Genomic DNA, 23,067 nt, shown 5'->3' with positions numbered 1-23,067 from the left:
AAGATAATTAGATGTTTCTGTTACTTTAATGAAGCTTGACTTTCAGCCTGCTCTGCCTTGCTTTCAACTTTCTCTTTAGAGCTGACTTTTCCAATTCAACACACTTCACATCAGAGACAAATATAGGAACTCTTTCATTAATCATTATTTTTATCTTCTGTTTTGACTTGCTGTCAGCACCATGGTTTAGATATACTGTCTACCGTCACTTCTTTTGTAGATTTTCTAATCAAACATAGTTTGATGTTTACATTTTCTTCTTAAGAATAAACACTGGAAGCCACGATAAAAACCTCAAAGAAAAAGCCATCTTTAAATAAGATTTAGTTAGCTGCAATTCCCCCGAAAAAGAATACAGAACGTTGGTATCTTTAACTTCTTAGTACAAATTTATCCAGATTTCCCAGCTCTAACATGAATAAGTAATACCCAACTTATGTGGCATGTCCCAATAGATCTCAAAGCCCCTTACAGAGGAGGTCACCATCGCAATTTTAGAGGTGAGAAAACTGCTGCAGGAAGGTGCACGGATGCTGCACCTGCAAGGCAGAGCCTGGAAAACAATGCAGGTCTCCTGAATCCCACCCAAGGGCTCTATCAGATCACTAGGACCAACACAGAATGAGCACGGCACGCCAGTTCTAGCTCCTCTCTCTGAACACAAGAACTGCTGCAGGAAGGGAAACCACCACCACCTTTGGAATAACGGCGCGTTTTCGCTGAGCCCCACCTGCTGTGCATAGCCTCGGAACATGGGGTTGACGAGTTTAATTCCGTGAGACAGACTGCTTGGAACAACATAGCTCGGCCTGTTTAGATATGGAGAAAACAAACAAAAGTTAGCTTGCTTATCAGGTCTGGAGCCAGTTTATGTAATATGCACCAGAACAGGGTGTGGTAACTAGTTAAGGAGGACAAAAGATAATTATGCACCTGCAAAGCCTGGACTTGATTTCTCTGTTAGCTGGGTAACACATAAATTAAGAGAGAGAAAACATCTCACAGGCATTTTGCTCTCTCCTTCCAGATAGAATTTTCCCTCGAGCACGTTTTCACTTGAAGCTCTGTCCACACCTGGAATTGTCTCGAGTGACTCTCTCCAGAGCAGAGCTTGGCAGTTAGTTACTTGGTTTGATTTTGCAGCAGCACGTTTGTCTCAAAATCTAGGTAGGCTGGTCAGGGACCAGTAAGTGAGGTAAGTCAAAACCAACATGACATCGATGTGATAGTGCTTCAAAGGCTACAGCCTGCTGCATAAATACACAGTATTGCTCTGCATCTTACTTATCCCTTGTTAATAACTAATACAAAGCGAACACACAGTGCCATTCAGATTCCTAGCTTGATTTTTTTCCCAATTTATTACAGTTTCACAGAACAGACATCTTTAAATTTCAACAGAGCTGCATTATTATACACTGTGTTTTGAACCAGTCTAGAATTTGAACCAACAGAAAACATTTCCCAAAAAGTCACCTACATTTTTCATTTTTTGGTAAAACCTCAGTGTCAAATCTCTATCACTTCTTCCATCCAAATTATCAGTCCCTCTATGATCAAGAGCAGATCCTCCAAGTGCTGGTTAGTCCATGCAACACCATTTTGTTCTTCATTACTAACAGGAAAGCTATGAAGAAATCTCTTCCTTGTTTCAGTTATAACATTCAGAACGTCGTCTTTTCATCACTGCCACCACTGCCCATTTTTATCACCAGCAGCAAGGCACAAGATCTCCTTGATAAGAGAGAATCTATGCATACCTGTCTATATAGGATTTGAACTGACTGCCTTAGAAGATGCACTTATCACTGAAGATGCCATTTCTTTTTGCTGATGACATATTTCAGAACTAACATAAACATGAAATCTGTACAGATGAATCTAGAGCGACCACTCACCGTTTCTTATGCCAAACCTCAGACACCAGCTTCTGGTAACTTTTGCATAGTGCTGGCTTCTTATCTGTACGGACCAGACCACCACACTCCAGAAAAAACTGTGTGAGAGGTGGGCTGCAAGAGAAAAAGAATTCAGAGCATAGAAATTTCTCCTCTGCTTCTACTTAAGGATTTATCAAAATTTAAACACATCCCTTTTTGAAAACATGCTTAAGACAGTGTTTTTAAATCAAGGGAAGAAGTGACTCTAGATGCAAACTTGATTTCTGCCTGAAAATGAACATAAAAGGCTGATCTGAATCTGTTCCCAGCACAGAGATCCTGAAACTAGTTGTCAGCAGAATGGCTAGAGAATATCTTACGATGTGGGTTGTTAGAATGATACCACCGTGGAGAACAGAAAGATAGGACACGTTTTCTCACATGGCAAATATGTTTCTGTGTCTTACACACAGCCACAACTTGGCTATTTGCTCATTTTCCTCCCGCAGAACTTCTGTTTTCCTAAACACTACGTTTTTCACATTCCTCTTTCTGTAGCTAGCCTGGCTGCTTTATCCTTGCACGACTCAGGAAGGTGCCAGATCACAGGGGCCACTTCTGATACTTCGTGACGTCTAGTAAAAGACTCTACTAAAGGCCCTAGTGCCTACCAGTTAGAGAGAGCCTGAAGTGCTGCATTCATGTAGCAGGAGTTCCCAAGATTTTTCATTCCAGTAAGGCCTAAAGCACAAACAAGAAAAGCATGAAACACTTTCCAGAAGTGCTGCTTTCTACATCCTTTCCCAAAGGAGAGAGGATTTGATCCTTTCTAGGCAGGCTCTGCATTCTGCTCCTAGGACCCTCCCAGTGCAGGTCCTACAGATTGCAGAGTTACCCTCACAGCTCCTTCATCAACTTGGTGCAGTTACCTCTTGGTTTCAAGTCATCGTCCTCTGATTCGGATTCGCCTTCATCAGCCACTGCAATTGGAACAGCTTTCAAAGGGTGAGCAGGCAATGGAGAATCCTAGATTAAAGACAGAAAATAACCCTCAGCAAGAGTCCTGCTTCAGAAGACGAGTTGCAAGAGATATCTTATACATAAACCGAGCCAGCCTTTAAAAGAGCTCACTCAGAAGAGAAAAGCCAGTTGTACTGCCTACACTTCTCAGTAATGCACGTAGGGAATGGAAATGGTACCACTATTGCTTTCAGTATTACTGATGAAAGAAGCATCAGGAATACGCAGCAGTGTCACAAATACACACATTTGGAGTCTGACAGCTGATTTCTTTTTTTTTTTTTTTTTTTTTAAATGAAGATGTCACAGCTGTTGTGGTTCCTCCCAGAAACAGATGCCCCACAGAAGAAGCTGGGAGAGGTTAAAGGAAAAATCAAAATGGATATTCAAGCATTTGGAAGCCTTCCTGCAGGGAGCTTCTGTAACACAAAGCTATCGGTCGTGTGACCACAGGTAGGCACCTTCAGGGAAAGAGCTGCTACCACGACAGCAGGCTGGACAACAGTGGACATTTCTTGGCTAATTTTGCAGCAAGGAAACAAAAAGCTTGCCAAGCATTCAGCCCTGCCAGGCTGTGACACACACCCACCGTTTCACTGAACTTTACTGAGGGTGACTGCGCGTGCGCCGCCAGCCGCTGGTCCAAGAACACCTCCTTCTCACAGGCATAACACCAGACCCGAAACGTGGTCAGATTCACTGTCAGGTTGTGCTTTTTGGCCTAGAAATTAAACGGTGAAAGAATGATTTTGACAGCTGGGTCAACTTGAAGCACAGAACGACCAAATTCAGGTAGAAGAGGAAGAGGTCGTGGGAATCATTCAGCTCCCTCTGTCTGAAGATGGGTGACAGAGAAAAGCTTACCTGTGCATGAAGGGTGCTGTGGTCAGCATAGGACTCCCCACAGCCAACATAAGGACACCCGACCTAGTGAGAGAAAGAGCAAAACTACAATGGCACACCAAATGAAACCCTTCACAAAACGGTCTGCAGATCCAACCCCACCGACAGCTGCAACTTCAGAACTGATCTTGCCATTTTTCCAGCCTGCTTTTCTTTCCGGGGCTTAGAATAAGACAGAAGACTGGAACTGCTTGATTTAAGAGAGAAAACCGGTAATCTGGCTTGCACCCATGTAAGTCCCCATTCCAAGGTAACTGCTCCAACAGGCTCATCTGACCAGTCCCCAAACGTCTGAGCACTCCAGTGTCAAAACAAACTGCCTCTGCCCACCCACGTGCCCTTTGTCATTCCTTTCTGCCCCACTGCCCCGAACATCATCCTCACAGATCTCATGCTTGCAGCTTGAGTTGCCAGCAGAGGCAGGCAATGCAGGGCGTTATGCTTGTTCTCATCAGGGCTATCAGGGGAAAATCACCTGTGAGGAGAGCACTGTTACACCTTGACATATTCTGACGGCATTCGTTTTTAATCTAGGGAGACTTCTTCTCTGAATCCATCAAAAACCAGCAGATATTTCTATTGTGTACACCTGTCTTTACTTCCCTCTCTTCTTTTCTGGTCCAATACATTTTTTTCCCTGTGTTGAACAGAAGTCCCACCATATCATGCACACAAACAGCAAGCTGTTCTTACCTGAAGACAAGCCCAGAGATTTGGTCCCACAGCTCCACATGACTGGCAAGTTCCCTGCGTATTCATGATAAAAAAAAAAAGGGTTGTTTTCATGTCTGTCTTTTAAGTAACCTCATCCTTCAAGAGTGAGAAACTTCTCCATGCGACAGGCCTCCCCTGCCTGCAGCTCAAAGCATTTCTTAAAGCCATGCTTCCAATTACACAGCGTGTTAGATGAGTGCCATGTTTGAGCAGGATAAAACGTCAGTGAGAAATGCACCAGATGGGATTGACAAAGGCTTTCTTGATGGGCTACGTGCAAGGTACAACAGCACTGGAAAAAGAGTTTCTGCCTCTTCTCTACAGTGATAGGCAGTGTTTTCTATGAAGAGCAAGCATGCAGAAGCATGCACAACAGCAAAAAGGGGAAGGGCTGATAACCAGAACACCTGTACCTTGGATTTGAGCAGCAAATCATCCCTGGTCACCTCTCCTATGGAATCCAGGTGAGGGCAGATGTCTCTTGTGTCCCCCATTCTCACTGCAGGAAGGTGTTCTCCTAGGACCAGAAAGGGCAGTTCCATTCAGTTACGGTCAGAATTGCTCTCACAGACAGCAAGAAGATCAATTAGCTTCGTTTTTATATTAGCAAATCAGAAATCAAGATATTCATACGTAAGGTTCAAAGAGATCAAATTAAATCTAAATCTGACGCAGTGATCTCAGCTCGCACAGATCCTGCCCATTGGTGAGCAGCGGTGTGACAGTGCCACAGCAAAGCGAGCAGGACAACGCTCAACCAGACCCACAAACCACACCTGACCCCCTAGGAAATGGGCTGTACGTCCCAGCTCAGCACCTAGGGTGGGGAGACAAATGTGGGGATCTGAACTTCATTCCTCTTGCCAAACATAAACACAGAGCACGAAGAGACAGAAATCGAATTAACTCATCTGCATGAAACTTAGATTAAAAGCCAAAGGGCACTGCAGCCCAGGACAAGTACCTGGCATTTGTTTCAATGCCGTTTAAATGAAGCTGCACAAGAAAGAATTTAGACTTAGAAGATCTCTAACCGATAACCTGTCTTCCGACTCTGAGGAATTCATCATTTCATAGATGGATTGTTAACAACGAGTCACATAACTCTCACAGACTGCATGGAACGTAACACGCCGTCCCACCCAGCTCGCACACCCAAGCACTGCACGTGCAGGGGATTTCACAGCCGCATGCTTATGAGCACAATAAACACCTTCGTGGTGGTCCAGGGGTATGGTAAAGGCTTCAGACATGCCTCAGTAATGTACAGATATAAAAAGAAGATGAAAGAAGCCTGCTCTCAAGAGTAGCTCAAGCAATCTCACTTGCGGCTGTTCAAATGAAAAGGGGAAAAAAAGGAGAAGCGATCTTAGCAGCACAGACTGGGATCCAAACTGTTGCTATTGGCTGGGAGGGAAGCAGATGTGAAAAGCCTGCATCATTACAAAAAGTAAACCCAAAATTCAGATGAAGTCATGAAGTTATTAACTCCAAGAGCACGGCCTCTGCTCCCTGCTGCTTTCCCATTTCAGGGACATTAGAATGACGTTCCAGTGTTAGCTGGTCTGAATCACTGACAGCAGAATAATAATAATAATAAAAAAAGGGAATAAACGCCATTAATTAAGCCGTTGCAGCAACACCTATCCTGGCAGCTGAAAAGCTTGCCTAGCACAAGGCAAGCCCCACGGATACTTTTGTAACAGCATTTTTGCAGCACTCTTGAACTGAAGGAGCGAAGCAGAACTGGAAGAAGGAATCGTATTTCCGTGCTACAAACACAGCAGTGACTGCAGGCAGGATCCTGGGGGCCTGGGAGGAGCTGGTGAACAAACGACTGAGAAAGCTCGTGAGCTTCACAGAGAAGCACAACGTGATCACGTAACACACGTTGGTTTAGAAGACGAGTGACAAGAGCACAGCGCGTGTGACTGACGCACAAAACTGGGACGCTCTCAGGCTCTGAGTTCCTTCATCAGAACGGACTCCTTTTCCCAAGCACATCAGCTGATCCGACTCTAAAAAAAACCAAACCCATCAGTGCCATTTTTGCTCTTCCAGCTTCCCTGATTTCCTTGCCCTTTTTCCCAGAACATCGAATGAATGGAATCTTGTTTTAAAACGAACTCCGGATCGCTTTCGCTTCCCCCAACCCGAGCCGAGCGGGGGCTGCTTTTAGAGCCCCGCTCCACGGGAACAGCCCTCGACCCGAGACCGACCCTCAGCGCTGGGATGCTGATCGTCTCACCCACAGTTTCCTTTTCTAAATAAAATGCCAAACGTCACATTCGCCTCCCGGCCGTGACTGAGCAGCATCACAACCGTTCGGCGGAGGCCTCACCGCTGCCTGCCCGCCGCTCAGGAAACTGGGAATTAAAAACAACAAATCGGTGCCGGAGCGCCGAGCTTCGCTGTCAAAACCCACGGCGTGCGATGGGAAAGCAGCTCCCGCAGCTCCCGCAGCGCCGTCCGCCAGCCCTCCCGAGGAGCCCCGCGGGACAGCAGCACCCGAGCACCCGCCGCGTCACAGCCCCGCAGCCCCGCAGCCCGCTCCCACCGCCGTGCCACGCTGCTCGCTTCTTCGCTCCGCACAACCGCGGCGGCCGCTGCCGCTACGTGGAAGGCCGCAGAGCGCAGCAGGGCGGGACGGAGCCCGAGGCCGAGCAGCGGTGCTGGGACGCGCCGTGACACGCGTTTTTTTTCCCGAGCGCGCCCCGGCCCCGCTCCGAGGCGCGAAGGCCGCCACGGGCCGGGCCGCCCCTCGCCGCCCCTCTCACCTGCGGGGCCCGAGCCCGCCGCGGGCAGGGCGTTGGGGAGGCCGAGCCCGGCGCTGCGGGACGCGGTGGGGCCGAGCGGAGCCGCAGGCGCCGGGCAGGCGGGGGGTGGGGCGGGCAGGGCGGGGCGGGGCGGCCCTCGGCTCCTGGCGGGGCCGCCGGAAGTGCCGCGTGCCAGGCCGCGGGAACGGCGTCGGCGCGAAGTATCGACGTCATCAGCTCGCGACGCGAGTGTGAGGAGCGGGCTGCGAGCGATGGCGGCGTCCAGGGTTTTCCGGCGGCGCAGGGAGGAGCCCGAGGAGGATGAGGAGGATGAGCAGCTGGCCGAGGAGGTCAGGTGAGAACGGGGGGCGGCGGGATCCCGCAGGGCGGGACCTGGGAGGCCAGTAGGCCTGGGGCTGCCCGGCCCTGCGCCTGGCTTTCGTTCCTCAGCTGAGGGAAGGAAGCTGTGCGGGAGCGACACAGCCCAGCAGGTGCCGTGTGTACTTCTTCTGCTTTCTTTAATAGGCGGATTACTTAAGCAAAGCAAAAGAGGAAATATTTACCTGCTCTCCCACCAGAAAAGTAGGCGTTGACACGCAGAAATGTAGGGCAAAGCCGGCGTAGAAGATTTGGTGTTAGCTGCAGAAAATCAAACAAAGCTAATTAAAGAAAACCAAGGCACCGAGTACTAAGGCCAGTGGTTTGGTTTTTTTTCTTCAGGTTAAAACTCGAGGAAGCCAAAGAAGTGCAGAGCCTCAGGAAGCGGCCCAATGGAGTGAGGTAAGGGATGTGAAGGTGTGTTCTGTCTGGCAGTGTCATGCAACAGCAAATTCCTCTGTTGGCATCTGCCTGCTTTATGTGGAAGTAGCTCGATGTCCCATAGTGCCACAGGTATGTTTGTGGCAGGGCAGTTTATATGTCAAAGCCTGAGGATGGAGGAGATGGGAAGTCAGGTGCAGGCACACGGTGTCAGCCTGCAAATCTGTGCTATATCCTAACTGTGAAAAAAAGATTAAGATTGGAATTTATTATGAAATGTATTTAATCACATTGCTTCTGTACTGTACACATAACAGAACGGTAGGTTTACTTTGGGCCCTTTCATGTCTTCACCCTAATTTCCTTCTGTCTTATATAGCATCACTGATCAGCTGATGCATTAGTTGAAACATGTACCAGCAGCCAGCTGTGTTTCTTTCTTTGGTGACTCACTGTAAGGCACTGAAATCTCTCTGCCTTAACTTCTCATCTTCCCAAAACTGTAATACCCCCTCTATCCACATGGAGGGATTAGAAAGATTGGCAATGTAGTATTAATACAAGCGTTTGAGACCTTCTGCTTTATCTAAAGGGTAAAGAAAGACAGCTCTGTTGGTAAAATGTTTCCTTGCACTGAATTTTGTTTCTTTCTTTATCTGGCTAACTAGTGCTGCAGCTCTGCTTGTGGGGGAGAAGTTGCAAGAAGAAGCAACTCTTGTGGTAAGTGCTAGATATTTGCATCACTTCATTGCTAAGATGTAACGATGCGGAAATTTTGATGTGCTCCGGTTGATCACTGTGGGAGTCTGCTTCTCACAGCCTAATGCTTTTTCTCCATTTTTTAATCCAGATTTTGAAGACTAGCATCAAACTAAAGGGGAGCTTCAGGGTTGTCTATTTTATCTTATATTACAGGATGACCCATTTAAGATAAAATCTGGGGGGATGGTGGACATGAAGAAACTGAAAGAACGAGGCAAGGACAGGTGGGTGCATGCGAGCTCTGAAGATCTTTCCCTGAACTAGAAGTAAGTCACAGGTAGCAATAAATTAACCAAAAACTGTACTGCTTTGAAGAATTTTATATAATGCAGTTTGACTAGCTGCTACTACCCTAACTTGTCAAATTAGTTAAACAAAAAACAACTGTAACAGTGTGGTTTTCATTTAGGATTAATGAAGAAGAAGATCTCAACTTAGGAACTTCCTTCTCAGCTGAAACCAACAGGAGGGATGAGGATGCTGACATGTAAGTTGAGCTGCACAGTGTCTGTGAGGTTGAATTCTGGGTTGGGTGTCCCCTCACTGTTTGTTTGTTTATTTATTTAATCTTGGATACTGAATGTCATAGAACACCTTCCCGATTCTCACCTGCTTTTTCACCTTCTGGCTGCCAGACTTGAGAAGGCAGTTTCATGAACAAAGCTGGGAGGTGCCAATCGGCCACACAGTGGGGTAGCATTAAATACCAGCAGAAGCATTCCGTGATGGTTATGAAAGAGCTTGGAAGACCTGATTGTGTCTTGATCAGAGGTGTAAATGTCTTGTTTCGTGTTCTTGATGTTAGCTGAGTGCTTTTGGAGAAAATTGAAATGAAAATGAAATTATTCATTTCTCCCTCTTAGCTATGGGGAGAGTGATGCAGCTGTGCTCAGCAATTGGGACCGAGTATGGAAAACAGAACTAAATGCCACATATCCCTGCTGTACTGTTCTTTAGGATGAAGTACATTGAGACGGAGCTGAAGAAGAGAAAAGGAATTGTGGAGAATGAAGAACAGAAGGTGAAGCTGAAGAATGCTGAGGACTCTCTGTATGAGCTGCCAGAGAACATCCGTGTCTCCTCTGCTAAGAAGACTGAAGAGATGCTGTCCAACCAGATGCTGAGTGGCATTCCTGAAGTGGACCTGGGAATTGAGTATGTTGCTCACAAGTCTGTTAGTTATGGCTTGAATTACGGGGATGAGCACTGCGACTGGAAGCTGCTGATGGGCAGAGCACTGGTGTGGCTGGATTATACAGCCCCCATTTTGCTCTGTGATGGGATTCAGCCTTGGTCTAGATTAGTGAGATGTTTAGCACTGCATGTTAAATTAAACACAGTGATAGGACTCCAGTGCAGCGTGGTAGTACGACCTCTGGGAAGAGGCACTTAAATTTTTGTTACTGCAGTCAGCGGCTTTCTGGAATTCATCAGTTCATGTCGCAAACTGAAAAAGGGTGTGTGAAAGATGCTAGCTTCCTTTTTACCTTTTAAACAAAGCATCTAAGCATCAGAGTTTCTATAGCACTGCAACCTCTCTCAAAAAATTATATCAAATACAATACTATTGCTATTACTACATGCAAATCCATCTGCTTAGAACAACTTCTATGCCTGTTACTCTTCTTAAATATGAATGAGGGTTTTTTTTCGTTTTTCTTCTAGTGCAAAAATAAAAAACATCATCTCAACTGAAGAGGCCAAGGCAAAGCTGCTGGCAGAGCAGCAGAACAAAAAGAAAGACAGCGAAACTTCCTTTGTTCCCACAAACATGGCTGTTAACTATGTCCAGCACAACAGATGTAAGTCTCACGTGGCTGTCTTGACCCAAGTATGACCTGCCCCTCTGCTAACGAAAAGCAGTCAGTTGAGATGGAGTCTGTGCAGGAGAAATTAGTCCATGTATCAACACAAGCAGCCGTCTGGTTTCTTTCTCTGGGATGCTTCTTTAGGCCCCATCTGGTTTGCCTGTTTTTTATTTTTTTTTCTAATCCATCAGCAAAGAGAGGGACTTATTACTTATGACCGAACTTTCTGCTCTTGAACTCTCACTTGACAGTTGCTCATAAATTTCAAGATTTTTTTTTTCTTTAAGTTATGTCTTGAACGTGTGCTGGAAGTGTCTGCCTCGTCTGTGGTTATAAATGATGGGTTATAATTGAGAGAATCCATTCTGCAGGCTGCCAAAGCAGACAAGTGGTCAAGCATACATAGATCTTACTAGACAGGAATTAATTTCCGGGAGAGCCTCTCATACCAGAGCCATCTGGAGGAAAGGCAGCCTTCTGCTGTGTCTGACCACACCTACAGGGGTGATTTGGTGTCAGGTTTGTGTGTTCTGAAGGAAATTAAGAATTTTTGGATGACTTCTGATGAAATAGTGCCTCTGAAACTTGGTGTATCCCACCTTGCTTAAATTGATTATCCATAGAAACCAATTACAAAACACTCATCGTGAGGTTCTGTTGTTTCTCTGATCTTTAGATCAGTCGTAATAAGTGCCATAGAAATACGTCCATATGAATTAGGCAACTCTGAAATACTCTTTATCTGATGTTTTCCTTCTTTCAGTTTATCATGAGGAGCTAAATGCACCAGTGAGAAGGAACAAAGAAGAGCCAAAGCCCCGTCCGCTGAGAGTGGGGGATACAGAGAGGCCAGAACCTGAGCGTAAGTTCCTAATCTGGAATGTCTTAAGGGAAGGTAGTGGAATGTGTTAGGGTCTCGTACAGAGATGTAGCTCTCCATGTACCTGTACGAGGTCACACAGGAAGCCAGCTGGGTGCAGGACGTTTTAGGGATACCTCTAGGTGGAGCAGCAAAGGTCACAACTGAAATGCATTAACCAAGCTGACTGACAGGGGTTTGCTGAAAGCTGGGATGGCAAGGGAAGCTTGGTTAAGAAGCCCTGACTGCTGAAGGAACAACCTTCCACATAGCAAGGGACTGCAGTTGTGGGGCATTACAGGAGATCATAAGGCTAGAGTTAAGGAAACGTCTTCTCCTTTCTATGGCATCTGTGAAAGGACAAGAAATGTGATTACCCTCTCATTCTCGTAAAGGTTCTCCTCCAAATCGCAAACGTCCACCCAATGAAAAAGCAACTGACGATTATCACTACGAGAAGTTCAAGAAGATGAATCGGCGATACTGATGGATGCAGACTGAGGCCTCTGCAGAGGTGCTTGCTCTCCTCTCTCTCCAATAGAGGATTTTGTGTCAGCGACCTGGAATCGAGGAGGGGAGCGTCACTGCCTCCACGTGTTGGTGTCATCTACGGAGCTTTCCTTGTGATCTTGTAGTCAGTCTGTTTGCAGGTGATTGTGAACTCTGGTTGGTGAAATCTTGTATATAACTTATTTTCCATTATAAAGCTTATTTTATGATAACATCAGTTTTTGTGGCTAGCATGTTTTTAGTGGGAAGACAAACTTGCTGTTACAGATTCTCTCACCTTCTTAAAAAGTGTGGAGAAAAAGAAAATAATAGATCCTTCAAAAGCAGCAGTGCCTCGTGAGTAGGAAGGGGAAGTTGAAAGCCAGCTGGTTGGAATGCAGCTTTGTGAGGAGCTGCTTTGTTCCCAAGGCCTTCGCTGGGCAGAGCTCGGTGCTGGGTCATGTCCAGCACAAGGAGTGACAGCTGGTTCATGGATTTTTGTCCCCTGTGCAGTGTTGTTATGCAGGTTGTTTCCTTTCAGTCTTGTTGCTAGAGCAGTTCATTGCGTTTTATTGCGGCTGCAAACAGAAATGGGAATGAGGCCGTGACTGTGCACTGGAGGAAGGTTTCACCTGCAGCTCTCTCAGGCCCTGCAGGCCAGGGGGGATGATGTGAGGGAGCCTGAAGGCAAGAGGTGGGACTTAAAAACAATGAAGGTGTTTTTAAGGCATTGTAACAGAGGCATTATTCTTTCTGGAATTGTGGAGAGCCTGTTCCACGGGGCCCTGCAGGCACAGCAGCACACGCTGCGGGGCAGCCCCGCAGCGCTCGTTTGATCCCTTTTTCTCCCCTTTTCGGACTGAATGCGCGACGTTTCGTACTGCGTTATGGGCACGGGCTGACGTCTGTCACTCAACCACCGCCCCGCCCAATATGGCCGCCCCCAGCCCCGCCTCTGCCCGGGCTCAAGATGGCGGCGGCGGAAGCGGCGCTGCAGGCCGGAAGCGGCGGACCGGAAGCGGCCGGCCCGGCCATGAAGCTGCGGCGGGGCGCGCTGCGGGCGGCTCTGGGCCTGGCGCTGCTGCTGCTCCTCGCGCCCCCCGCGCGGGCCGTGGAGCCCATCAGCCTGGGGCTGGCGATCGCCGGGGCCGCCGCCTCGGCCCTCACCGGCATCATCTCGTACCCGCGGCTCTACTGCTACTTCAGGGAGTGCTGCCTCCAGCGGCACGAGCAGCGCGTCGCCGCCGGTACGGGCCGGGCTGGGGGCGCGGGGAGGGCCTGGGTCCCGGGTCCCGGGGCTGGGATGGGGCTGGGGGTTCTGCCCGCCGCTAAAGGCTCCGTGTGCTTCGCAGCGCTGCAGGAGAGCCTGGACAGGCGGCTGTTCGGGCAGCACCTGGTCAGCAAGGTGGTGGTCAGGGCCGTGCGGGGCTTCCTCAGCAACGCCCAGGCCAAGAAGCCGCTGGCGCTGTCCCTGCACGGCTGGACGGGCACCGGCAAGAATTTCGTCAGCAAGATCATCGCCGAGAGCATCTATAAGAAGGGGCTGAAGAGTAACTACGTCCATCAGTTTGTGGCTACGCTGCATTTCCCTCACGCTCATAGCATCAATCTCTACAAGGTAAAGTGGCAGGAGGACGGCAGTGCCGCTGGGGTGGGCTGCCACGGGATCCCCAGGGTTGGAAACCTCTAAGAGCATAAGTGAGAGGATCTCCTAATACAGCAGAGCTTTAGTTCGTGTGCTGTGTTTTAAGGACTCATCACTGTTTTCATTTAACTTCCGAGTGAGTCAAACTAAGGGCTGAGGACTGAATTCTGCTTCTGCCTGTGCCAGTGACCGCAGGTGGAAGTTCACATCATGAATCTGGCCGTGTAGTTTTGATGCCGAGGGATGCTCAGACTGAAGCGCTGCCAGAAGCGCTCGGCTTGCTTGACAAGGCTCTGCTCTGTGCTGCTGTTCCTCCTGGTACTTGTCCTTTGTCCTGATGTGCAGCTTTTCCTTCCTGATGTGTTTTCAGGAATATATTTCTCTTGAGATTTCTTGCGTGTCTCATCCTGTCTCTGGGTGTTCTCATTTTTCAGAACCAGCATGATGTTTTGTTTTATTTACGGCATTTATCCATGTTTCAGTCAAGAAGGCAAGCTATCAAAATCATACAGTTGAAAGGAGTACAAAACTCAGGAAGCAGAATTCCTATTTTCTGTCTTTTCAACGCAAACTCTTTCAGCTGCTCCTGTTTTTATGCCGCTCAGGACCAATTGCAGTCATGGATTCGGGGAAACGTGAGCATCTGTCCCAGATCAATCTTCATATTTGATGAAATGGATAAAATGCATGCAGGACTCATTGATGCCATCAAGCCATTTCTGGACTACTATGAGCTTCTGGATGGAGTGTCGTACCGACAGGCCATCTTCATATTCCTCAGGCAAGGAGCGACTCCTCGGGTTTGTTGTCCTGTGCACCCAGTGCCTTTTAAAACTACCTTCAATTACAATCTTTTTTTTTTTTCTTTTTGTAGCAATGCGGGAGCTGAAAAGATAACAGAGGTGGCACTCGATTTCTGGAGAAATGGGAAGGCAAGGGAAGATATACGGCTCACGGATATGCAAAACGCTCTGTCTGTGTCTGTCTTCAATAACAGAAATAGTGAGTAAAGCTGTGATTGCTTTTGAGGCAGTCAGAGTCCCATAAAAATGTCAGGCAGTGGTCAGTGCACGAGCTGTAGTTCACAGAAGTAGTTTCTGCTTTATGTGGCCTCCAGTTTTTGGCCTCAGGAGCCATACTGCAGATTTGAGGCCAAAGGGACAGCTCTTGTGATGAATTACAGAGCTTAGGAGACCTGTGTGCGCCCCTTTGATGTCTGTGGGTTACGTTTGTTAGAGGAATTTGCAGGGAGGTTAGTTAGACTCGATGATCTCTAGAGGTCCCTTCCAACCCCTACAATTCCGTGATTCTGTGAATTCTGTGCTGTGCGTTTACTGATGTACTAATGTGCTGAAGAGAAAGTAAAGAGAAGAAATACAAGGAGACAAGCTGGCCTGTGAGAGCTGGTAACACAGGAAAAAAATCTGATCTCTAGGTGAAAGAGGTGAGGCTGTGAGACTAGCAGCTGGGGAGCAGGGCTTAAATGCATTCATTCAGAAGAGATCCAGCAGACTGTGTTTGTGTGGCTGAGACGATGCAGAAAGCACCATGAGAATAGGCTGAATTTTAGACTGAGCTGTGCTTTGTAGGGCCCTAAAAACACAAATGGATTCTTCCTGGTTTGTAGCAGGGGCTGTGATATTCACCCCACGGCGATGTTTAACTGGAGGAGCAGTAACAAAGCCCTTCTCTTTCCCTTTGTAGGTGGATTTTGGCACAGCACTTTGATTGATAGAAATCTCATTGACTATTTTGTTCCCTTCCTGCCTCTGGAATACAAACATGTGAAAATGTGTGTCAGGGTTGAGATCGAATCCCGTGGCTACGCTGTGGATGAAGACATTTTAACCAGAGTAGCGGACGAGATGACCTACTTCCCCCGAGAGGAGAGGATTTATTCAGATAAAGGATGCAAAACTGTGGATGCAAAGCTGGATTACTACTATGACTTTTAAGGCTTTATTGCTGCAACCTCGCAAAGAAGCGAATTTAACTTAATCACGAAGTGGAGAACCTGAGACATTTCATTTTTAAGCACTTTTTAAAGGAAGGAACATTGTTTTAACTGGTATGTAAAGAAGCAGCAGTGCCTCTCCATTTTTATTCTGTGCTAATCATGGCTCCCAGGTCCATCGGCATCGTGCCACCAAGGTAAGGAAGAGCTGCATTGTGAATGTGAGGGCTGTGATGGTGCTGAAGACTTCTCTCCACACTGTGGATCTGCAGGCTCTTGGCACAGATGGTGGGAGAAGGGCATGACCAAATTTGTGTTGTTTCCCTGTTTCCTGTGGATGGTCTCTCTGCAATACTGAGAATCATGATCGAGGTCCCTGTTTGTGAAAGCCTGCACTGGGCTCGTGTGGGAACATTCCTCTAATGGCGTTACAAGTTGAGAAAATACACATCTCCCACCAGTTTGGCTCCAGTAAAGAGAAGGGCAGATTCTGTAATTTATATATATATGTATAGGTATTGCACAGCATTGGAAAGAATGTTTTTCTCAAAATAGCAGCATAAATTAGGTTTCTTTGAGTCAAAGTTAAGGATATGAAACTCTTTGGTGTGAATAGTGTTCAATGGGAGGACTTAATATTTAGTACAGAGAGGAAATGAGTTAAAAATCCCTGTCTGTCTCATCACTGTCATTACAGTTACCTGCCATGTGCTCTCCTAGGAGTGATCTTCCTAGAAGGAGAGAAGTGTGCTTTGTGCCAGGGAAGGGGTGTGACTTAATGGGAAATGAGTACGGGTTGAATGTTACATCCAGGAACTGGAAAAGAAGTTTCTCCTCCTCTGCGTAGAGAATTCAGAAGGCAGCTTGCAGGGTTCTCCCTTTTTCCTGTTCTCACCATGCTGTATGCCTTTGAGGTTGGGATGAAGACGGATCCAAATGCATTTGAATAAGCTGTGAAGTTACTACAGCGTGTCAGGCTTCTTTCTGAGTGTGAGCACTGCAGAGCCTTTTGCATTCCAGTTTCTATTCACAATAAATTCTTCCCATCAGAAATGTGTTTCTTAGCTGCCTTCTGCTGTTCTTTGCATTGTGTTCTGATGTTAATTTCTTACCCTGACCCCTTATGGGGAAAGAATATGCAGTGTGTCTGGCTGAAGCCAGGTGCGTGGAGCACCCATGTTTTCAGAAGCAGCATCATGAAGTTTTCCCTATGAAGAAATTAAGAAATTAATAGGTGTGTTTTTTTTTTTTTTTAAGATTTCAACAGAGCAGTTCTGCTCTGAAGTTGTGTAATATGCCAATTAGCTTATCAGTCCTAGAATTGGTCAGCAAACACATGCTCTGAACTCAGGTACTTATCTTTCCTTGGCTTTACGATCACAGAAAATGACGAGTTAATGGAAAAAAGCAGACATGGAAACGATAAACTTTTACTACTGTCTGGTACCTGCTCAGCACCAGAAGCAGCTCAGCCAAGCAGCACTGGGGCTCTTCCAGCCTGAAACATGCTCATAGTTCTGCTTCTTGTGCTACTGCAGCATCAGTGGGAGCATTTGACAGACACTGGAGCAGTAGTTTATTGTATCATAACTCTGGGTGGCTTAGGGTGGGTGGGAGCTTCCTCCAGAGGATGCAGGAGTGATGGTCAGAGCAGGGAGACTGCTCCCTGACCAATCTCTTCTCAAAACCACAGAGCTGTGCGGGAGCAGAACCCACTGCCAGGTCTGATCCTTCTGATCCTGCAGGTATTCCTCCCCCTTCGAGTGCGTAGTTTCAAACAGATCTCCTGCCCCTGTCTTGCTGTGAGCGGGTACTTTGGGCTGTTCTTTATTCATGTGCCACCTGAAACTGGAGCTGACAGCAGCAGGAGAAATGTCGAACTGGGGGAAAGGTCTGAGCCTGACAGCAACGGTGCCTTGACCCGATGCAAGCAGCTGAGCTGTCCCCAAGACAGAATTCTGTTTGCTCTTACCAAAGTCCAGCACAAGCAGCTGCTACTTCAGTTAAACCTTCTACAGGGAAAGTTCCCAGCTCTCATGCTGTGCTTGTAAAGCGAGAATTTATGGTTAAAATGCAGTGAGCTATTAAGTGCTTTCTTAAGATCTTTCTCTTACTATCTTTCTTTCTTAGATTATCTTTCTCCCTTGCTAGGAGGCAGCCTGGCCCTAGGGCTGCATCTGCCTGACCCTGGGCCACACAGACAGGCGGAGAGATGTTCCTAACTGCAGAGCCAAGCCTCCAAGGCTTTCCTGGAGCTGGTTCTTTCTTAGATCCATGTCTAATGAGCTGTAGTACTGAATTTCTTATGTTCTGGGACAGCTCAACCTGCTTTAATATCAACAAGCTATTTAGTAGGCTTACCTCATGTTCTTACAATTAGATGTTTAAGAATAAAGGAAGCACAGCAGGAAGCTCTGCAGGGTAGCTGGTTGAAAGCTGCATGAAGTAAGACTTTCCTATAGCTCAGAATGATTCAGGCAAGAGAGAGAAACGACTGAAGGTTTATTCCAGCTGCAGTACTGTGGGAACAGTTAGTGTTGTGAAGCTGTGCAAGTAGTTTGCACTCAAAGGAACAAACTGGTGACAACATTTACACTTAGAAATAAGTCGGTTAATAAGCAAAACATTGCATATGGAAAGCTGCAGTCCAATGTCCCAAGGTTAATGGCTAGCTAGCATTTGGCTCCGGAGATTGCATCAGTACCACCAGTTTGCCAACATTTGACAAACTCCACGTGGAGCTGTAAAAGGCAATTGCCACTTCTCAATGAGAGCTGAACATTAATGCTAAGCTGTCTGCTGTCATTTCCATTAACGTAGTAACAGTGAGACCTGTAGGTTTGGCATCACCTCTGTGATGGAGGAGATGCTGTGGTTCATGCCCTCAGAACAGTTCAAGAAAACCAATCAATGAAATTTTAGGCACTTCTGTCTTGCACTGCTGCATCGGATCCACCAGTGCCGGATGGATGATGGAAGAGTTAAAGCTATAACCCCCTTCCAGACCCCAGCCTGACCTCATGGGGGAAGGCTCAGTCAGCCTCTCCCACCTTCCTCAGACATCATTCAGTGGTAAAAGCTACTATAAAAAAAACCATACTCATCGCCCAGTGAAGTACGGGCTTAGCGGTGGCTGAAGCCCTTTCCCACCCTCCCTACTCTGTGGTTCTCCAGCATTGCATTTTGGTTGCTTAACGTTCAGTATAAAAAAATATGCTATTAAAAATAACATCAGCCAGGAAAGCGTCTTCTAAGCAGGGCCAGAGGAGGAGTGGGGACCGCTGAAGACAGCACAGCCTTCAGGCCCAGGAGCCCCCAAGCAGACCGACCTGACAAGCTGTGACTGTCACATCCTGCCTCCTACGAGGCTGTGCTGTAAGTCAGACCCTTCCCCTGTGTCCCTGTGCTTAGTAAGGCAGGCACCCTGGAGTCACCGTGCAAATTCACCTTGCCCCCTTAGAAAAATACGAGAAGAAAAAAAAAAAAATCACGATTTCTTTTCCGCCCAAAGAAGCGGAGCAACAAGTAATTACGTTCTCCCTTTTCTCCACCATTTAGTAACAGATCTCCCTGAGCTCATTGTGACATTCCATATTGCTAGAGTGGGAGACATGGTAGACATGATATGATGCAAGTCAGACATGAACTATAACGCTGCCCTTCAGTCCCTACATAGCTGAATCTCGTGTGTAGAAGCCACAGCAGCAGCAGCGTGCTGTGAAGATGCGAGCCTCCCAGCTGCCCCCTTCTTACTGCAACGCATCGAGGTTTGTGCCCTTGCTGACACTACCCTAGGCTTGATCACACTATAAATCCCTTCATTTCACTGTCTCATAAGCTTGAGCCTCTCTGTACGACTGCCTGCAAGAGTTCCTCTGCTGTCGGTCTGTGGAAAGGGGAATGAAAGATTTAACAATCCTAGCGCTAAAAGGGGTAAACCAGGAGAGCTGTATCCAGTACTGTAGGCATCACCCTCATAACTCTTCTAATAGGCTAAAAAATGGGGGCAATATTTGGGTACCAGCCAGTTTAGAGATGAACAGTGGGATTTTATGTTAAAAAAAGCTTAAAAGCCCACACCACTCACTCTAGGATTTCCACTGCATTCCCTGCAATAGTATAAAAAAAGAGCTTAAGTGCAAATAGACAAGTTTCCAAAAGCACTGAAAGTGCTTTGGAGAGGTGAAGGTAATCAGTCCATGGCTTTTGCAATGTCTTCATGGATATCCAGCTTGGCCTGTACAGTCTTGCAGCCTTTATCAGAGTAGATTTTCGCTTCTTTTGGGAAGTATGTCATTTCATCAGCCACTGCCTGAACAACCTCCTCATCGACTTCATGGCCACGGGCCATCATCTCAGCCCGGACACACATCTTCACGTGCTTGTGCTCCAGGGGCAGCAAGGGAACAAAGTAGTCAATGAGGTTCCTGTCGATGAGGCTGCTGTGCCACAGTCCACCTGCAGGAGTTGAGGGAAGGAAAGAGATATAGGAAGGATGTTCTCCAAACTTGGGCAACAGACTCAACTCGGGTACAGACTCAATTCACAATGAGGTTTATCTACCCATGAGCAACTTCTGTAATGAAAACTTCCCTGGGAGGGGCCTGTGAGGGGGCACTGGGGAAAGGTGGGGGTCAAGAAAAGCGGTGCAGAGTCAAGGTAGTGAGGTACAGATTGCTGAGATTAACCCTGCAGTTTGAAGTAAAGCAATTTCCCATTTTCTAAGGGAAAGTGACTTACTGTTCTTGTTATTGAAGACTCCTACAGACAGCATGGGCTCCAGGTCTTTCAGCTGAATATCTTCCCTGCGCTTTCCATTTGTCCAGAAGTCAAGCGCTGCCTTATTAATTAAGTCACCACCAGCATTGCTATTGATAAAAGAAAAATTTACAGCAGTGAGCTGACACAATTAAGCCAGAATTTCTTTTCAGCTGGTCACACCAACTTAATCTGAAATCAAACAAGTTATCAACACAGAAACCTTTAAGTCAAAATTACTGCCCTCCCAGGCAGCCTCTCACTGACCTCACCTTGGAGGCTGCTACCCCCACTTCTTTCTCTACCCCAGTTTTTATTGCTGAGCATGTCGCTGTGGAGTGTGGCATGTTCCCCATGTCAGTCCAGTTCAGCTCTCCTGGCTGTGCTCCCTCCCACTCTTGCCTCTTGCTCACTCCCCAGCCAGGAAAATAAAAAGAATCCTTGAGGCTGTGCAAGCAACAGCCAAACACCGGGGCGTTATCGGTGCTGTTTTAGCCACAAATGCAAAACACAGGCACCAAACAGGCTGCTCTGGAGAATTTTAACTCCATCCCAGCCATACCCGGTGCACAACGCCTCTATCCCAGAGAACTTCCCCAGAATCTCAGCTCTCACGCAAACTGTGCTCTGTGCTGTTCTCGTGAGCTCTCATACAGCTCTCCTGCTGTACTCTGAATGCAGCCCCACGCAAACACCATTAGCATCATAAATACAGATTGATTTCCCACGAGGTGCTGCCGACCTGAGGAAGATGAAGATGGCTTTCCTGTAGGACACCCCGTCAACCTGCTCGTAGTAGTCCAAGAAGGGCTTGATGGCGTCGATGAGGCCCTGGTGCATTTTGTCCATCTCATCGAAAATGAAGACCGAGTGGGCGCAGGCGCTGACGTTGCCCCGAATCCAGCTCTGCAATTGCTCCTGGAACAAGTTGAGAAACGCTGAAAGCTGAGGGCGGATTGCAAGGCGGCTGTAGGGACCCCAGAGACACCCTCCCAGCTGCCCCCACCCCTCCCCATTGGTTGGGCCTTATTCCCCCACAGAGAGGGCCACAAACACTGCGGTGGATCCCTTGGACGTGACGCTGCATTTAAAGGTGGATTCTTTCCCCGCTCACAAATCAAACTTCCTCGTTCTTTCTCCTCGGTGTAAGGAGGGGACGGTGACATCTGGCTATGAGGGCCCATCTGTTTGCTTTAACAGGCAATGTTTCCTCTTTCATACAGAAACCACCCCTACGAGGGCATCCATTCAAACACTGGAATGTGAAAGTAGGAAATCCCCAGGCTGGAGGAATGAAGTCCCACGGGGACTCTCCTATCTACGCTCTCATGGCACGGCGCAGTGGGGCTGAGCAGCAGCCAGCACCCCACGGCCACCTGCTCCCAAAGGACACACAGACAGTAAGGGGAGCCACTGAACCAGCGAGGCTGGGAACGACCTCTCCAAGCCCAACCCCAACCCATCCCCGCCGACTACGTTCCCTAGTGCCACAAAGGAGCGAGAATAGGGTCAGGATAAAGGCAGCGCGGCTGGAGACGGAGAGCGGGGCAAACCAAGGGACCGCCATGCAGGGGTTGGTTCCCAGAAGCCTCGAGGCCTTCAACAACCGCGCTATCCCCGCCCGGCGCCCCGCGCTCACCTGGTACAGGGGCACGCGCTGCGGGTGCGGGAAATGCAGCGTGGCCAGGAAGAGGTGCACGAACTTGCTGCGCAGCCCGGCGGGGTGCACGTGCCGCGCCAGCAGCTGGCTCAAGAAGTTCTTCCCGGTGCCGGCCCAGCCGTGCAGAGACAGCGTCAGCGGCTTCTTGGGGCTGGGGTTGTTGCTGAAGCCCGTCACCGCCCGCAGCACCACCTCCTTGGCCAGGTGCTGCCCGAACAGCTTGCTGTCCAGCTGCTCCCGCAGCGCTGCGGGGACACACCGTCAGCACCGACCCCTCCGCGCCCCGAGACCCCGAACCCCGTCCCTCGTTCCCGGTACCGGTGGCGTTGAGGCGGTGCCCGGCGCTGGGGCAGCACTCCACGTAGCTGCAGTAGAAGCTGGGGTGGGACAGGTAACCGGTGAGCGCCGAGGCCACGCCGATGGCCAGCCCCACGCTGAGCGGCTCCAGCGCCGCCAGCCCCGGCAGCAGCAGCCACAGCAGCACGGCCGCCCGCGGCATGGCGCCTCCGCACGGCCCCGCTTCCGGCCCGCCGGCGATGCGCGGGAAGCGCCGCGCCCCCCGGGTAACCGCCGCCGCCATCTTTGTGAAGGGCGAGGGGCGGTGCTGCCCTTCGGAAAGCCGGGAGGCGGAGCGTTAAAGGAGGTTGGGCGGGGCGGGGAGGGCGGATCGTGTGTCCTGGCTGCCTCGGGGCGAGCTGGGAGTGAGCGCTAGCAGTGTCGTTGTGTGTCCCCTCAGTGCCACCGCTGGGACGCAGCGTGTTCTCAGTGCCACTCCTGATACCCAGTGTCCCCTCAGCGCCACCTCTGTACCGCGGTGTTTGTCCCCTCAGCACCACCCCTGGTACACAGCGTCTGTCCCCTCAGTGCCACATCTGGCTCCCAGTGCCTGTCCCCTACTCTGTCCCACCACGTTCTCCCACAGTCACCTAAATGCCATTCCCCACCCCACGCCACTGCCTTCAGCCTCCTCTCCCTCCTTCACTAGATCCCAAGGGACAGGGCAGCGCATCAGGCCTGGGGATGTGGCAGGTGATGGGGACATGGCAGGTGATGGCACGAGGCACAGAAGCACTGCTCCAAAGGAGCCTGTGGGAAGCCGG

At 48.7% G+C, this 23,067-nt stretch overlaps 4 protein-coding genes across 11 annotated transcripts in view; 2 read left to right on the top strand and 2 right to left on the bottom strand.

The window, feature by feature from the left end:
• The window catches only part of USP20 (ubiquitin specific peptidase 20), a 33,702-nt gene extending 26,295 nt beyond the window's left edge, over positions 1–7,407 (bottom strand). For 6 of the 7 annotated variants that reach the window (XM_021414238.1, XM_021414237.1, XM_021414240.1 and 3 more), the window contains exons 1-9: positions 7,295–7,407; positions 4,931–5,034; positions 4,497–4,550; positions 3,765–3,827; positions 3,490–3,621; positions 2,810–2,906; positions 2,552–2,621; positions 1,899–2,012; positions 731–809 (exon numbers count right to left, since the gene is read on the bottom strand). In XM_021414238.1, the coding sequence (XP_021269913.1) occupies positions 731–809; positions 1,899–2,012; positions 2,552–2,621; positions 2,810–2,906; positions 3,490–3,621; positions 3,765–3,827; positions 4,497–4,550; positions 4,931–5,011 (690 nt within the window). In that variant the 5' untranslated portion in view covers positions 5,012–5,034; positions 7,295–7,407. Of the gene's footprint in view, positions 1–730; positions 810–1,898; positions 2,013–2,551; positions 2,622–2,809; positions 2,907–3,489; positions 3,622–3,764; positions 3,828–4,496; positions 4,551–4,930; positions 5,035–6,457; positions 6,536–7,294 lie in introns of all 7 variants that reach the window. The other variant, XM_021414236.1, reaches the window with a different exon arrangement.
• C16H9orf78 (chromosome 16 C9orf78 homolog) lies at positions 7,475–12,188 on the top strand. 2 transcript variants are annotated; one of them, XM_021414222.1, is made up of 9 exons: positions 7,475–7,628; positions 7,994–8,053; positions 8,701–8,752; positions 8,948–9,018; positions 9,204–9,281; positions 9,752–9,949; positions 10,460–10,596; positions 11,366–11,464; positions 11,857–12,188. In XM_021414222.1, exons 1-9 carry the CDS (start codon positions 7,546–7,548, stop codon positions 11,946–11,948), a joined length of 870 nt encoding a protein of 289 aa, XP_021269897.1. In that variant the 5' UTR covers positions 7,475–7,545; the 3' UTR covers positions 11,949–12,188. The 2 variants fall into 2 exon arrangements, with proteins under 2 accessions (XP_021269897.1, XP_021269898.1); XM_021414223.1 differs by having other exon boundaries at positions 7,492–7,623.
• LOC110407031 (torsin-1A-like) lies at positions 12,906–16,608 on the top strand. The gene is made up of 5 exons (XM_021414219.1): positions 12,906–13,197; positions 13,303–13,568; positions 14,201–14,376; positions 14,470–14,597; positions 15,300–16,608. The coding sequence occupies exons 1-5, from the start codon at positions 12,921–12,923 to the stop codon at positions 15,548–15,550; spliced, it is 1,098 nt and encodes a 365-aa protein (XP_021269894.1). The 5' UTR covers positions 12,906–12,920; the 3' UTR covers positions 15,551–16,608.
• Positions 18,033–22,571, bottom strand: TOR1B (torsin family 1 member B). Its single transcript, XM_021414220.1, has 5 exons — positions 22,286–22,571; positions 21,947–22,212; positions 21,050–21,225; positions 20,290–20,417; positions 18,033–20,007 (listed from the first exon to the last, which is right to left on the bottom strand). Exons 1-5 carry the CDS (start codon positions 22,545–22,547, stop codon positions 19,742–19,744), a joined length of 1,098 nt encoding a protein of 365 aa, XP_021269895.1. The 5' UTR covers positions 22,548–22,571; the 3' UTR covers positions 18,033–19,741.

This window comes from Numida meleagris, chromosome 16 (assembly GCF_002078875.1).
Source record: "Numida meleagris isolate 19003 breed g44 Domestic line chromosome 16, NumMel1.0, whole genome shotgun sequence".
NCBI classification, from domain to species: domain Eukaryota; kingdom Metazoa; phylum Chordata; class Aves; order Galliformes; family Numididae; genus Numida; species Numida meleagris.
The sequence above is the reverse complement of the archived record's forward strand: the minus strand, read 5'-3'. Positions and strand labels throughout refer to the sequence as shown.